The sequence below is a fragment of the Plodia interpunctella genome, chromosome 3, assembly GCF_027563975.2.
Source record: "Plodia interpunctella isolate USDA-ARS_2022_Savannah chromosome 3, ilPloInte3.2, whole genome shotgun sequence".
NCBI classification, from domain to species: Eukaryota; Metazoa; Arthropoda; class Insecta; order Lepidoptera; family Pyralidae; genus Plodia; species Plodia interpunctella.
This window is the reverse complement of record NC_071296.1, coordinates 8,168,584-8,185,791: the sequence shown is the minus strand read 5'-3', so window position 1 is coordinate 8,185,791 and position 17,208 is coordinate 8,168,584. Positions and strand designations below refer to the sequence as shown.

The following is a 17,208-nucleotide window of genomic DNA, read 5'->3' as shown; positions in this document are numbered from 1 at the left end:
GAACCTATAAACGTAAAAAACTAGATAACTGGTTTTCTTCGTGTGTAAATTAGTTTTAGCCACAACACTCTCTCAAAGTTAAACGAAAAGAAAGTTCCGACCCAACAAAGTATTGTCATTATTTTGTTATCGCTAATTTACAAGTTACAAATTCATTAAGTTTTACAGCTTCATCCTCACCTTTCTAACAGCGTGTAAATTGATCGATCTATCTAAATTAGTCTTTATGGCCGAGTGTCCTTCATTTGTTTATTGTAATTTATTGCTGACAGCTCCGGACCTCCCAGAGCAAGGTGGGTTGATTTATATTCTGCATACGTGAATTTACATTAAAATTGCAGTCTTGTGTATGCTTCATTTAATGTTTATTTACCGGTTTTATGGCTGGCTGTCCATTATGTGGAATGAAACACACAAGGACTTCTTCAAAATATTAATGGTGTGGTTTGCCATTGCTTTCTCCAATTCACACACTATAGCGAATCCGCTATAGTGTAGTATATATTTATAATCATAAATCATCGTGTAGAGTGCAGGTTTCCTCATGATATTTAACTTCATTGTAAGGAAGTGGTGGTCGATGAAAACTACTTTTTGGGTGAGTTGCACCATCAAATCTGACGTTGATTTTAAATATTGTGCAAATTGTAGAAAATGTATTGAGTGCATTTTTCGCATATCTTTGATAATTCTTCATAATTGTAGTAGTTAATTATTATGGTTTATCCGTAGTCAAACCCACCTACGTTTCAGTATGTGTTATAAAGTTTATAGGTTCCTATCTTTTGTATTCTCAAAAGATTGATATACAAACATAACAAGTGACACAAGTAGGATTCAAACTCGGATACACAGAGAGCGAACTACATATTTTCTTTTACCGTCTTATCCTGGCCAAGTAAAATTGAAATACCTACCTGAACAGTTTTATTTATGCAGCAAAATGTTTGGCATAATGAATAACTTATATTGACAAGATTTCGCTCAATAGTCAACTCTCTGATAAAAAATAAACAATGGCATAAACAGCACAAATCGAAAGCGAACATGTTCAAATTTGATAGCTGTCAAATAGCCAATGAAGATGGATAGCGGCTTTTGCGCCGATGATGATGATTATCAGAGAAGAAAACTTTTCTTCTTTCACTTTCCACTAATTGTTATAAATGAGGAAGCTGTATGTGAGTGTCTAAATATGTTCGAAATCAAAATTTCACATGGGTAGAATTTATCTTGTAATGGTACAAGTGGTACATTTTATGCTTTATTTCCCCTTCGCTTTATTTCTTCGGGAGCGAAGGCCCAGGGCGCAGCATTAAGTAAGGAAGGCCCAGCCCAGACCAGTATTTTAATACAGCTGGTATTACCTGCATACCTGCATGTCGTCAATCCACAGAATATTATTAGTATTATCTCCTTTGGACCGGACTATGTGCCGTGAATCCCACGGCACATAGTCCGGTCCTTTGAGAGGCTTGCGTGGGGATATGGATCCAACACGTAGAGGCCCTTTGAAGAATTTTGATGTTGTGTAGGTCTCCCGCCAAGACCCGCTCCCGGATATACCAATGAAATGACATGCCCATGAGCAGGTCTCGGCAGGAGTGTGAACTATTGCAGAATAATGGATAGAAGTACTGGTCTATAGAATGAAATTTGGATGGACTGAGAATGGGCTATTGCAAAGAGTTCGGTCACCTGCCATAATCATGATAACTGACTATTCAGTGGCAGGTGGTGACTCGCCGCTCACTGGATGGGCCCCTCAAATCAGTCGCCGTGATCGACGACAAAGGGGCAACATTGACGTGGGCGGCTAAGGGTGTAGAGAGGTGAGTCTGCGGGGCGTGAAATCGTGGTGATCCAGTCAGACACCCCCGGCGTTATGACATTTTACACTTCCACCCTTCGAGCATATAGCTCTCGCGACTCCACTCTGGCCGGCCGGTGAAGGCAAGCCAGAGGTAGGGGTCCTGTTACCTCTCGGTTTCCACTCCGACCTTGGGGAAGAAAGGCGGAGGTGAGGAAGAGGGGCCTCCCCTGGGAGCACTCAGGTCCGTGGGGTCGCTACTCCTCAACAGCTCGCCACAAGCTGCCCTGCGTAGATTATTAGTATTATTATTAGTAGCTTCATACGGCATCGGTCATAGTATATGGAATGGTGATAGCACCATCTGTGTATGACTAGTCCTGGAATAGTCCAGGACTAGTCATACACCTCAAATCAAATCTCTCTTCATAATCGTACTTCTTTATGGCTGAGGGTCGTGGTCTGACGTGGAATAAAACACACATATCAACTTTCTTGGCACTATTAATGGTTTGCCATTGCCTTCTCCATCTCACACACGAGTTATAAATCAACCAGTGTGCCGGTTTCCTCTTGATATTTTCTTTCACCGGAAGCAGGTGGTCTATGAAAACTACTATAAGTACATGTGTCAGATTTGTAAACAAACTCATGTGTCACGAGTATAGGATTCGAACCACCACCGCTTCAAATCAAATAGAGACTATTTTAATGATTCTTTCAAAAAGCTATATGCTCGTTAGACAAATTGCAATTGGGTCATCCACAGCGACTTGCGCACGTCGCCAGGCCCGTTATCTGCGAGTTTGCATCCGCGACGGTCGTTGCCCCCAGATTGGCGGTGAGAGCGCTGACACTTCCCAGATTTCGTGGTCTCCTAATACTGAGGGTTACCGTCCTCGATGCCGTTGTTCGTTCTAATGGAGCTGTGGTTCGGAATTATCTAGAACGAGAATTGCAATACGGTCAGCAAGAGTATACGGTCAGCATACTTATCTATTCATGAAAAAAATTAACGATATTAGAGATCAATGCAGGATAACTTGACAGCAAAACTATACTTTGAATGAAGAACACAATCCACATGTCCATATATCTTCACTTTAGATAGACTTTACAATAGTTGGAAGTAGGGCTGCTCAATTATTCAGTTATAATGGATGTTCAGAATTATTTTATTGTTATCTCATATATTTATTGTTTGATTTTGGAATTCGTTTATAAGTCGTAAACATGAGTAGGAGTAGGTAGAAATACTTGTATCAGAATGCTCATGATTTCTGATAGAAGCATTTCTATATAAGTCTCACTGTACTTTAAAGTCCCGCTGAACCTACTAGTGGAATCAAGTGCTATAGGTCCAGTAAGACCGTATAAGTATATAGGTTACGATCTACTGATCGTAACCTATATACTAATACTGATATACTTATAACTAACAATGTATTTCTTTATCCACTATCCACTTATATCTATTATACTTAATATAAAATATCTTTAAAAACACTATCATATTTTGCATACAAATAAGTATGTACTAAGTGATATTGAATTTCTTTTAGATGCTTAAGTTATCGTTTGCCTTCTAAATCTTAAATAATATTTGAATATAAAATATTACGAAAAACTACTCTTGTATATTTTGTATCCTAAATATTACGTCAGTTTCAGTCGCACTTTCATTATCTTCTCCTTCATTATCCTCATTAAGCTGCTTATAGATCTTCTTTTTATCTAGTGGCTTGGCTATTTAGTCAATCGACTCGATCCCTGCTGTACGTACCTATATGCTAACAACGTTTAATGTTTAGCCGTCATGATATCCATCGTCGCTACTCCGAAAGCGAGGAAGTTACTGTTAAACGCTCAAGCACCGCAATGACAATCAATCATCTGGATGCCATCAAAATCGCATCGCGGTAACCCTGTTACAGCAACCGCATCTAGGTTCAATGACCACGCGTCACGCGACAACGCGCGCACTAATGTGCTTAGATTACTACCTATTTCCAACACCAACATAACCTGATCTCCCACTGTCCTACAGCTCACCCTTCTAGACCTTGCATGTGGTTTGAACAAGAGACGTGGGGGAGGTCATGTTCTGCTGGTCCGTTAACTGCATTGGCAACTATTGCGTAGGTAGAAGTTGCCGTGGTTTCATATTATGTTTGTAGAATGCTCGTATGTGACTTTTTGCTGAAGGACACGCTATTTAATTAGCTGTTTCAAGCGTTGTTTTCTGATTTACGTAAATTGAGACGTCTCGCGACGATTCAGGCGGAAATTCAATTACGTAGTTAACCAAATTATTTTCTAGATAGATACAAATTTTATTTGGGTGGATTCACTGAAAATACAGATTTGGTTTTATTAATTTTCCTGAAACGTTGATGGTTTTCGTAGATTTTTTAGAACAAGCCATTTATGTCCCACAGCTGGGCAAAACAAGTGTTGCTCTTATTTTAGTAGATTACTTTTACTTTTTTCAATATAACAAAGGGAATTTGCAGAATTATCTTCATATTTAATTAGTAATAGACATTTTTATTACTTAGAATCACGTTTGCAGTTGGTTTCAGTTGGTCGGAGTGGAAAATCGTGAAAAGTTCAATAAGCGCAATCGACGTCACGTTCTTCTGACACGTTTTGCGATAAACGATGCAGATAGAGAGCTGTCCCATGCGCAGGCGCAATTCTGCTAAATGCGGATATTGTGCATGTTATGCTTGAGGTGGTATTATATTGGTTATATTTGGAAATGGCCAAATGTAAATATATAGTACGAAAGCAATGATAAATAGGGGAAACTGAAAGTATTTATGTATTATTTATTTATTGTAAATATTTTATTTATTTATTTAAAACTTTATTGCATTTTATAACTTAAAAAGTTAACAGTAAGTGGACTTAATACCGTAAGACATTCTTTGTCAGTTAATGCTTAGACCAAACAACTGCATATTAAAAACGAATGCACTATAATCGCTTGTTTTTTTTATTTTAATAAAATATACAAATGTCCTAAATTTAAAATGAACTTGGGTTTCATGAACACGTCCATAACAGTGCCAAAAATATTCAGTCTCCCATGGATTTAGTAAGTACTTCGTACAACGGAGTACCGACTAATTCCATGTACGCTCCTCTATTATACATTCTTTTTTATAGGTGGCCAGCAATAACTTTGTAGTGCATACATACAATAATTGCATACATGTTTTTTTTAACACAGAGTACAAGCAATGTACGCTATATTCCACAGTTTAACAGATTTCTATTTATGGTATTTTTCTAATGGTATGGCATAAGTATTAATTAGTATAATTATAAATTTAAATATTTTTTGCGTCAACTTATGCCAACATATGTTTTTGTACATTGGTTGGCATTATTATGACTAGATTTGCAAACACATTATTCTCACTTGGTTAAATAAATAAAACACAATAAAACCAATTGATTTTCTTGTATCTTATTCGTGTGTATCAGAAATAGTGTACCAACTAATTAATCTAAAGTCATTTCATTTCTCACAATATTATAAATTCATACATAGGTATTCTTTCAATACTTTTCTTCTTACGGTGCAAACAGGTCTATGCGTGCGGGCTATGATTAGCTTGATAGGCGCTTGTTCGTGCAATTGACATTCTGAAGATGTGACAGGATGCTAGCCCGTTGCATTTTTATAAGATTCCCCCATGAATTTAGTAAGCACTTCGTACAACCGGAGTACCTACTAGTTCCATGGATTCCCCAGATAACCACACGAAATGAGAAGCAAGATAGAATGAAGAAAAAGGATTGAAAGTGTCTGCCCATTCTCTCTTTTTTTCAAATAATGTTAAAATTTTTCGTACTACTTATTATTGTTAGGCATTAAATAGTCTATGTTTTACACGCAATGACACTAAGCTTTACTCATCATAATATTTATGAATCAGTAACGACCTGAGGTGCTTTTGAAATAAATTTAAAGAATGTTAAGGAATTTTGTTAAAAATTTTAGTTGCCATACAAACAATACTTTTACTAATGAAAGTATAATAACATTGTTAATAATGTAAACTCATATTTTTGTAAATAAATGATCTTTGTCAGTGTCCTTTGGACGTTTGTCCTTGCGTGCCACGTAAGATGTCCGATACCAATTCATGACGTGTCGTCTCGACTTCCTGACAATTGGAATCGTTAATGTTATTATTGATCATCATGAACATCAATGTTTGCTTTAATTCTCTCATCTTCATCTTGTTGTAGGTATTATTTCTTTTGTCCTGTGTTGTATCTTTTTTTTTCAAATTTATGTTTTTAAATCGACAATTAAGCGCTTGCAGAAACCAAAAAGAAACTTGAGAAATAAATTCCAAAGTGTATTTCTTTATAAAATTTGGTTCCTGGCTTTTTCAGTTTACATTCGGTGTTTAGCGTATATCACTAAGCCTGTCGGCGTATAATTTATATTATTCTTAGATAAATTCTACTTGGAAATTTACTTAGACCCTGATTCCTTCTGTTCCGTCATTACAATTTTAATTTCATTATTTAGTTCTCTTTATGTTTGAGTAGTCAAGAACTAGTTATTTCATGGAATATGTAATATCTAATGAAAATCAAATTGGCTCGAATTTTAACCAAAATACATTAATTATTGGTAGACTAAAGCAAATTTAATTTCGAATTCGCTCCGTTACTCAAGAGGACCTTAAAAGTTGTGGCTTTCAATTCACCTTTAACGAGATTTCGGTCCCTTCTATCAGTCCTATTTGCCGGGTTTCAACCACTCATTGATCCTTTTGTCGCGTCCCTACAGTACATTTGGCACGCTAATTTATAAAATAGGATTGTGATGGGTCAAATCAAATCGATTTAAATAAAAATAACTTCTTGTTGAAAACTTGTTGTTTATTTTGGAAAAGTAACTTGAAGTCCTCTGTATTCCATGGAATTGTATAAGAGCGTGCGACACTAACTGCGTAGAACATCGATACGCATAGGAAAAGTATAATAGTAGAAAATAGTTTGTAGTAAATTGATAATTAAAAATCAAATATGGGTGACGTTGCAATAAATTTAGTCAGAAGATATTTATAAAATAGCATAACTATATAATATGATGCAAGGCAGGCGAATTCAGGCGATGATGCTAGCTGAATTTGAATAAGTATATTCAATCTAATAGCTTAGCTAAAGAAAGTTTTTAGCAATAAAAGGCATACCAGCTTTGCATACATCTCAACACGCTTTTAGCATTTAATATCGAATTCCGTCGCCAGATTCCCCATTATTCGACGACAATACTCGAGTTTCCTCAATACATCGATTCCTTTTTGTCCCTCCTCAGTCACACCAAAGACTTGATGGCGTCTTTGTCCTATTTGTCGGACTCCGATGGTTCTTTTGTGCTATAATAGGGGAGGACCACTACAACGCATCCTTTGTGATAAGAAAAAAAACAACTTTTGTACTGATGTGTGTAAAATAAGGCAGCTTTACAAAAGATTATTTACTTCTCTAACGTTGGAAATGGCTTGTCATGTCAGATTTACATTAAGTTTCTTTAAAATGTATCCCTAAAAATAATGACATTTTTTGCCACTACGCTATTTTGCAATGTATGAAAGTCACTATGTTTGCTCGGGTAACATCTTCGATTGAGCTGAAATTTTGAGCTGAAAAATTGAGATCAGATTGAGCTGAAATGTTAGCTAAGTATTTAGTTTAGATGACAATGCGTTGTTATGGCCTGATAGTGCTCTCAGGATCAGTGAGTTCAAGTTGAGGGAACTTCTCAACGGTTTCAAATTAAAACTTGAGTCAAAAAATATAACAAATAAGGTGTGCAAAAACAAATAGATAAATATTTTTATTGAAATCAAGAGTGTATTGACGTTAGTCACTTAGTCACGTCGACTCTTTTCATACCATTCTCAAAGTAAATGTGTCATATTACAAGTATACTTCAAAATCCTAGTTTATACTGGTAAACAGTAAAACTACGCATTTGCTAAAGCAACATGAGCTACATTTACGAACGAAAGGTGCAATAACTCTGAGATCCGATCAGATAGTTTACGAGCGCGCGATACGATCTCCAGCCAATTTGGTCCAGTCTCGAATCCGCTACCAATTAAACTTTGACGGATAATATAATTGAGATAACTAGGCCATGCGATTCATATCGCCTTTCACAACGAAAGTTATCTTGTCCAACTTTTGAGTATACGGTTACTGTAAATTAGTATTATTTACACCAGTACAGTAATGATTCCACTCTATTTGGCACTCCTTTTTCCCCACAAGAATCATTATTTCAATTGTTTTCTTTCATGTTTTGAATTTTGTTTTATAAAAGTTGGACCTTCGTTTAACTTGGTGTCAAGGGTCCAAAACGTAAGTAATTTACTTTTCTTATTTTGACTTTTTTTCTAATTTCAAACATTTTCTAATTATTAGTGTGAACTTTTGGTCGATGACATTTTGTACGACGAAACACATGCAACGACTTTTTGATAATAATGGTAGAGAGACGTCTTTTGCCAACATCTCTCCACATAATGCTGCAGCTGATGAATCAACTAAAAAGTTGAAATACTTATAAAATCGATTTTACATTTAAAAAGTGATGAGTCATATTGGTCTACATGGTCCAACTTCAGGGCATAATCACTGGAACATCCATGAGCCTAAGATTCAAGTGAAAAGGCATTTGGCTAAGTTTATATCGAAAGCACAAAGAGGTAATATGTTCTGTTTACATATTTACTAAATCATTTTTTTTTTCATTCCCGCACGTAATCAGAAATTTTCCCATCTGTTAATTAAATATGTTTCCCATCACAAATCATCACTAAGACGCTGTCACAACACAAATAGGGCGCCTACAGACGGCCAAATAAAGGGGCTTACAGACAGGAAGAGCCGCTCTAATGGATTTATTTAGATGTCATTTTTTATGTGGGCGGGATCGTGAGCCAGACGCCTGGGCTTATAGCGGGGCTCGATACTATGGATAAGACTGCAATGTCTTTTGCATTCACTTTTGGAATATATACTTTTTTGTGACTGTGTGACTTGTAAACAGGTCAACATTATGGCTAGTCTACCACACAACATAGGGAAACCTACCGTTGGTGACACAGTATCACTACGTAAGAATAAATACATTTTATTACATTTCATACTTATTGAAAAGTTCTATCCGTTCTCCGCATCTCGGTGGCGAATATCGATCTATCATATCTGCGTGGTGATTCAAACATTACCTAGATTAGGACTAACCTTCGATTATATAGTATTCCGCAGTAAGTATAATTCAGAAGAGCTACAAAATCCCCGACAGAATGTTTGATTGTCTTATTATATGTTGAATAATCAAGTATAAAGACTTCAAAAGACACCGAGTTGTATTATTTTAACCACTTCAAACGGAGGGAAGACCTTTTGGTCTTCCCTCCGTTTCGACATAAAAGCTATTTTCTCTTTCGAATGTTAAATTATATTCAGAAAATTTAATATCATGTCCACACAATGCTGTCTTTGATAAATTGTAAGCCCTCCGTTATCCCTCGACGCGTGTTCCATCTCACCGACCTCTGCGCTTGTGTGCGTCACACCCACATTCACAACCAGTGCACTTCTCAACACGCACACCTCTAAACCATGTATGTATACAGCACCGGCATGGCATGGATAAAGAATAGGGCTATGTGTGCGCGACCCGACATTGGTATTTTGATTGGTCATGCATTTTACGTGTTTATGGCCGGCCGGCGGCTTCTCCAGTGCGGGCGAGTAGTAAAAGGTATAATTTATAATCGCAAGATACCTAAGCCTTCAAGGTAAATCGATAAGCAATCTTGGGATGTGATTTTGAATATCATGTTACGTAGTCTTTTGTTGAGATTTTTGTATTTTTCAATTTATTTTTTAAGATAATCACTCCACTTAGATTAAATCATCTTCCTTTCCGTAAGGCTACTTAAGTGAGGTCATTACGTTGGCGCTTTTCTTTTTCTGTAATTTCATCAATCTTCTAATTAAGTACTTCTATTCTTTACACAGTTTCCGTCATTATTAATAAATATCATGTAATGAATATGTACTACCTTTTATAAAGCTGACATGACATAAGTTAGTAACAAGCATCATATAGGTACAGCATGCGGGACTAATAGGCTTCCACTAAAAGTTGAAAATGAAAAAAAATATTTTTTTTAATGCAATCATCATAATTTTCAGGCAACATTTAAGTACTCGCCCAGCCGCTCACTGATATTAAAATATCGTCGTAATTTTATATTTTGTTCACTCTCAAGACTTAATCGTTATGCGTTAATTTACACCTCCGCTTCACAATATTCGTATATTTTACTTTAGTTCAAATTAAAAAGGTATTCATGTGTCGCAATGTTGTACCCTACAGTCCGGTGTGTTACACGCGCGAACGTAACCTTAACGTGCGCAGAAAAACGTAAAGTCAAAGCTAATATCTAAACGTTCGCGGTGCGCCGGTTAAAATCAACGTCAAATTTGATGCTGCAACTCGCTCTAAAAGTAGGTTAATGTCCTAAGATATCTTTCTGACTTTCTCTTGCATAGAGCTGAAGCTGAAACCAGGATGCATAAAGAACAAACAAAATAACACCCTGACTGGGTCCTGGGAGTGCTATTAAATATTGCTTATCTGTTGCCAAACTGACAGGCAACGACATTATTCCTTAGGACGCCAGGCATAGTTGTAAAATTACAGCTAAATCTTCGAAATTTTGAAGTTATTTTTACGCTGATGCTTGCGCGTGACAATTCCGAAAGCGACTTCGGAGTTGGAGGTTCATTATCTTTTTTATTAAAATTTTATTTACTTAATTTGAATCCCTTCTCAATACTTCTTTCTTAGTGCTCCCTTGCATACATTAAGCACAATTCAAGTTTCTATACTCAGCGATTTCGTCTAATGAGCGTCAGCGTTTAATTCGATTCATCTCATCAATTTTACTGCAAACGATATGTTATTGTTAATCTCACCATCAAAAATTCAGCCCATTTTAAATTCATTATCAACTGCATTTACAAGAGAGATATTAGTGGCACCCATGCAGCATCTATGAAGAGTGTGATCAGTATAGCGAGTGAGATTTGTCAGGATACAGGATACTGGCAAGTGGAAATCATCAGTCTATGCTTAGGTACCTCTATGGAAAACAGGCGTGATAATATGTACCTATCGATGTAAGTAGCTATTCGAACAGTAACGTTTGGATCTAAGTATATAAGTAAGTTCTATTCTTACTGACATAAATCTTCTTCTTTGCCTTCTTGGATAATCTTTGGAAGCAGTTCGTATGCTTATCCTAATCAGCTATCTTGTATTTGCTCTAAAATCAGATTCGATACCCTTATTTATAAATGAACCTGAAACCCCTATTTCACCTGTCAGCTAAAATCACGACCGGCCCTCCCTCGCTCCATTCGCTCCGGGCTAACACGCACACATGCAAATTCTAATAAATTTGTAAAATGAATTTCGAATTCGCGCTGAAAAAGCGCTTGAAGTAAATCCTTCGAAATAGTTATTCCAAATTGTAAATGAAACTTGCAGCGCTGTCAACGCTTCAATCTCCCTTCAAGCATGTTTGTGTGAGTACTTATTGAAAAATAAAAGCGATTCTAGCGATAAAAGAAAAATCTTTGCGATGTAAATGATAGATGTAAAGCGGCAAAAGCGCTTAGATGCCGGGGACAGGATCAATATCAGTTCGTGCGGTGTTGCCGCACTGCCTCGTGCCCCGCGGGTCTTTGTACTCGAGTGCTCTCGAAAGGCGGCCTTAACCTGGAGACCAGCTCTCACTGATTCCTTCATTATAATATTCTTTCAAATATATACTGTTGGTCACAGACATGATGACATTTTATATTCACTTAGAGTAGTAGTACAAGGTAAAAATTTTGTGGCCATAGTTCAATAAATAAAGGAACTACAGTGAATGTAAGTTTTTCAATGGAGGCGACTTAACTTGGATTGGCACTTTCGAATTTTGAATGCCATGCAAGGTTTCGTTGTAGAATCTGGTATTCCGTCAATAACCCAATATGGTAGCATGGGTGAGCATTTATTGTGGTTAAATGTACCTATCTACAAGGTTTGTATTTCAACTTAAATATTTGAAGGATTTTCATTACAACACAGATCAACAAATAAAAATTCTTTCTCTTTCCGGTACCGTTACCGGTCAGATGCTCTCATCTGACCAATGTTTTCAATCCTTTAAATATATAAGGTACCTATAAGTGCTGGTATTCTCGTGAAGGTACCAATAGCCATGATCGGCCCAGTTTTTATTTTTTTACTCAATTCTACCATTAAGAAATAAAAGTTTTTATACGGCAAAATATTCTTGGTAATATTTGGATCTATTTGAATAGCAACACTGTTTAAAAAGTGTTAGGTATCCAATTGCAAAATATAAACACTCAAAAGTGCGCTCGTCGAAAAATTAACATATTTTCAAAGTTCAGCTGCTGAACATCGTGATCACCTCTTAGTACCTACATAGGTACTTACTTAAGATCTTCTTATGCTGCACCAATGTTTCGAAAACTAGTATCTTTACGGCATCCTAGTTTTCGAACCATTGGTGTAGGTATTAGCACGTATATCTTCTGTCTGGGTCTGATTCTACCATTATCAGATGGAACCGGCATAGCCAGATATTAGCTGCCAAGGAAATCTCGAGACGTGGTCGTACCAGCGTAGGTATAGTCCTTGACGCTTGTCCACTAGGTACGTCATGAACATAAAGGCTTCCGCGAATCTTAATTGTTAGTTGTCAAGTAAGTACTAACTTATTGCCTAAATGATCTTCGTCGGATCCAACTTCATTGATAAATTCTGTCGTCGATTCACTCATGAATTAATTGTTCTGTCGGCGAAACGTTCGTATAGTGATGGTCGTTGTTGAATCGTGTCAACTAAATATTCTGTCGGCAGCTCATTCTGCTGATAAATGTTTGTCGGATCGTTTTAGAATCAAGTAGGCAAGTGCAACGGATGTGCAAATGAAATTGTTCTTAACCAAAATAACCAATATTTTTTAACGTTCGGGTTATATCCAAATGGTGGAATCGTTTCCATAATTTGACATTCCTGCAAAACTGCGGGGTATATAAGTAAATGTTGGTAGGTTTGGTGTGCGGATGAAGCTCTTAAGTAAGTTTAACGCTCGTCGTTATTTTGGGCATTGACACAAACGTTTTATATAGCGGTGATATTTTGGTTTGAACGTTTTGATCTCGGAAATATGTGACGGTATTTAAAAAAGGCAACCTTAATTTAAAGCATCATCTAAGTATAGGTACTACTTATTTCATCGGAGCATTTTGTTTCTGCTCGCTCCCTCAGCCGATTAGTTTTCCGATGCTCAGGGTCCGCTATCATACTTTTTCATCTCCACTTCGCACGGTTTTCGGCGAAGTGGAGATGAAAAAAGTATGATAGATGATCATATATTTCTTTTATCTATGTAGAGGATCCTTAGTGGCCATTAGCACTATGGCACGCACATGCATCCTCCTTCACAACGTCAAACCAGTACTTTTTGACGACTTTTGTAGGCTTAAAGATCTCTGGTCAGGTCAGATAGAAAATGATCATCTTATAAAATATACGTAAGTAATTTCTAATATCCTTATTCTTACATATTATAAAACAAAGTCCTCTGCCGCGTCTGTCTGTCTGTTCGCGATGAGCTCAAAAATTACTGCACGGATTTTTATACGGTTTTCACCAATAGATAGTGTGGTTCCTGAGGAAAGTTTAGGTGTATAATTTCTTTGTTTTTTCCTAGCGAAGCCGAGGCGGGCCGCTAGTTATATTATAAAATATACAATAACGTTGAGTTAATATCCCATAACACAAGTCTCGAAATTACTTTGGGGCTAGCTCAATCAGTGTGATCTATCCTAATATATTTATTATTTATTTATGTCGAGTGTGTTAATAGCTAACAAAGGTGTCAGGTATCATTAAATTCAAATCGCCTAAATTCTAATATGCATATCATATACGGCCACGTAGTTGTTTTCAAGAATGGCCGTACCAGCGCAGGCGGCACTCAGAGTTTATCTGCTTAAAATCACGGACCAGACATGAGAAGAGCAACACTGTAAATACTATAACTAAAATGCTAATAATATAACTCTAAGGAAGAAATAGTTGTATTTTTATTTAGTGAATATAGATTTAAAAATTAGGTACAATATCAAGTCACGGTTTTTCAGTAAGCTGGAAAAAAATAAACATCAAACTTAATACAAGAGACAATAGGTACGCAGACTTATGCAGACATATTGAACACAATGTCAAGTAGGTAGGCATATAGTTGTTTGATGTAGCATTGTGTTGTAAATAAGAATGACTTATCTTTATTTATAAAAATACGTCTTCATACGAAATTTGCGCGGAAAATTCCCACGATCGTCGACGCAGTGATAACAGACGCGACGCGACGTCCGGTCCGCAGGCAGCTGTGTCCGCGGTCTTTGGGGTGACGCTCCATTTCGCTCACGCGCACACGGAACGACAAGGACGACACACACCGAACACACCACTTGGCAACAACGCGCTGTCGTGAGATCGCTTACGTACGCTCGCTTTTGGTCGGTTAGTACGCTTCAGACCGCGTCGGAGTACCATCGTCACAAATTCATTCGTTATGAATTCAAATATGTCGAATAAGTTATCAGAAAGAGAGATTATCGTCGAAATGCTACGACTTTACAAAGAAAAACCATACTTGTGGAATCCAACTCATATGAATTACAACGATAAGAAAGTCAGAAAAAAGGGATTTATGGAACTATTGGAGATATATCAATTAATTTGTGAAGACGCAACGATTGACACAATAAGGAAGAAAATTGACTACTTAAGGTGTGGGTATAGACGCGAACGAAGGAAGGTAAACAATATTTTTCTTTGCGTCTCTAGGTACCTATTATTTAAAATCAAGTATTCAAAACCATCTGTCATTTTGTTTTTTTTCAGGTATTAGCGGCCAAAGCACAAGGTGAAGAACATATACCCATTTTGTGGTATTATGACTATCTTTCCTTTTTACATGACGATGACTTGAATAATTCAAAACTTGAAACAGCAACCTATTTGCAAGAAAATGAGGTAAGTCATTTAGGTACTAACATAACGATCTATTCTTTGAATTAAATAAAATCTAAGTAGTTATAACAGAGACTTGCCCTGTTATTCATAAAAAAGTTAAAAGAACACACATAGGTACTCTAAGCTAAAATACGTTTTGTCTCTTTCTGTCAAAAAAAATCAAATATTGTAAAGTGCGATAGTGACAAAAACATATTTTAGCTTAATAAGAATATCTGTCCGTAGCTTTTAGAGTATGTTTTAACTTTTTAATTAATAACAGAGGGTTAAATTTCAATTTCGGTGACAATGGATTTTCAAATAGTTTTTCTTTTGTAGGCAATACATTGATGATAAAATTTTACCTTGTAGTTTACTTATACTCAATGTTAAAATATTTGAGCGAAAATCTATTGTCATTTACACTAAGTAGTATGTTTTCATTACAATAAAGCCAAGCATTGAAATTTGTTCCAAACAACGCTCGAATCTGTCATGGCGGGGCGGCGGCTTACATGACATTGCGTTCCAATGTACGCTAACAGCGCTTACTCATATGTTGCATGTTTATAATAAAAAATTGAAAGTAAATAATGAAACATGATAATTTTATTTTTAACATTAGCAGCAACCTAATAGAAGCTATAATACCAGAACCAGAAAGTGTGAGCAAAGTGTATCTTGAATTTTGCTAAGATTCATAATCAATATGAAGACACACTTGACTTACAACACAAATGATGATGGTGGTGATTGTCAAAATAAATTATGAAATGATATATTTATATTTACTATGTAATATAATAATGTTGATACGTAATGCGCATTCGGTATTCATTGCGGTAAATAGGAGCAATCATACCAACTATGCAGCGATCATGGATTTGTGTCGGCATGTGTCTTAGTAGGTACATACTAATTGAGTATTATGTTTCCCAAAATTGTTATGGTATTTATTCTGTCTATTCTGAAGTACCTATTTGTAGCACTTTTGCACCTTTACAGCTGTTTACAATAAATGGTTATCTTATCTTAACCTTCTTTCTAGGACGGTGGTTTCGAATTACAAGAAGTTCCAGAGAAAAGATCGAAAATTGAAGAAATAATGCTTTCTGCACCGGACATGTCTCCAATTCACAATTCTGATAGCTCCAATGAGCCGACAAAAAAAGAATCGTTGGACGACCCCGAAGAAACAATGATCGATCTCGAGTCGGAGGCGTTTGGGCGAACTGTCGGTCTCCAGCTTAGGGAATTAACTTCTACCCAAAGATACATTGCCGAAAAACTAATTTCAGAAGTAATATTTTACGGAAGATTAGGACAACTAGCAACTAATTCTACAATAGGGACAGAATAAACTCGAAATAATAATGGTCATATTTTATTTTTTGCTTTGCATGTTAACCTTAACTCATCATTACTCAAAAGGAACTCTTTTTCCATTCCGCATCCAACAACGCCAACATAATGATGTCGCGTCGTAGTAGATAGGTACTTATAGCATACGAAGGGCGAACGATAATCGAGACGAGGGGCCGTTGCCAAGAGACCCACCCACGATACGAAGAAGACCGGCTGCGGCGGCCACAGCCGCCGCGCCGCGGTCGCAACTCGCCGCACTGTACGCAGCTTACTAGGCGAACAGAAATCACTAGGAGTTCGCCATACTAATCCTCGACCAATGTAAGAAGACCCACCGCACCACTCGTTTAAAGAGCACACTCGCATAAGCAACGGCGACAGTCATACAATAACAAAGGTCATTTATCACTGGTGTTTTTTGACCTGCGCTCTTCAACTAACATGTTCCTTTTTATGTATGTTAAGGATTAGCAACGTGTGTGTGTACTGAGGACAGGATGTCGCGTTTAACTCTTGAATTGTGATGCGTTTGTTTAGAAATTAGAAATGTGGTGCAGCGCCATACTCTTGCGAACTTTTTTTTTATTTGTCGAGCTCGAGCATTATGTAGAGATATCTACAACGGGTTGATAGCTAGTATCAACATTTGAATGTGAGGTCACATTCAAATGTTGATCATGTATGCATTATATGATATACCTACAAAAGAATTTCTTATATTTGGAACTAAAGTAAATCTTGATGGATGACAAGATAGAATAGTAATTTAGTACACATTGCAAGTTTCTATGCTACTACTGTTTATTGTTATTATATTTACTTAATCCACTTGCATTTTCTTAACATTCAGAGTTTTATTGTTAATTTATAATAA

General features: G+C 36.6%; 1 protein-coding gene across 1 annotated transcript; it reads left to right on the top strand.

Annotated features, from left to right (window-relative positions):
• Positions 1-14,312: 14,312 nt before the first annotated feature.
• Positions 14,313-16,343, top strand: LOC128683507 (uncharacterized). The gene is made up of 3 exons (XM_053769211.2): positions 14,313-14,772; positions 14,859-14,990; positions 16,018-16,343. The coding sequence occupies exons 1-3, from the start codon at positions 14,527-14,529 to the stop codon at positions 16,327-16,329; spliced, it is 690 nt and encodes a 229-aa protein (XP_053625186.1). The 5' UTR covers positions 14,313-14,526; the 3' UTR covers positions 16,330-16,343.
• Positions 16,344-17,208: the final 865 nt, after the last annotated feature.

Excerpts from the sequence above, each read along its gene's own strand:
- LOC128683507 (XM_053769211.2), top strand. The coding sequence starts at position 14,527 with ATGAATTCAAATATGTCGAATAAGTTATCAGAAAGAGAGATTATCGTC. Across the intron at positions 14,773-14,858 it reads ATAGACGCGAACGAAGGAAG|GTATTAGCGGCCAAAGCACA; the intron begins GTAAACAATATT and ends GTTTTTTTTCAG. Across the intron at positions 14,991-16,017 it reads CCTATTTGCAAGAAAATGAG|GACGGTGGTTTCGAATTACA; the intron begins GTAAGTCATTTA and ends CCTTCTTTCTAG.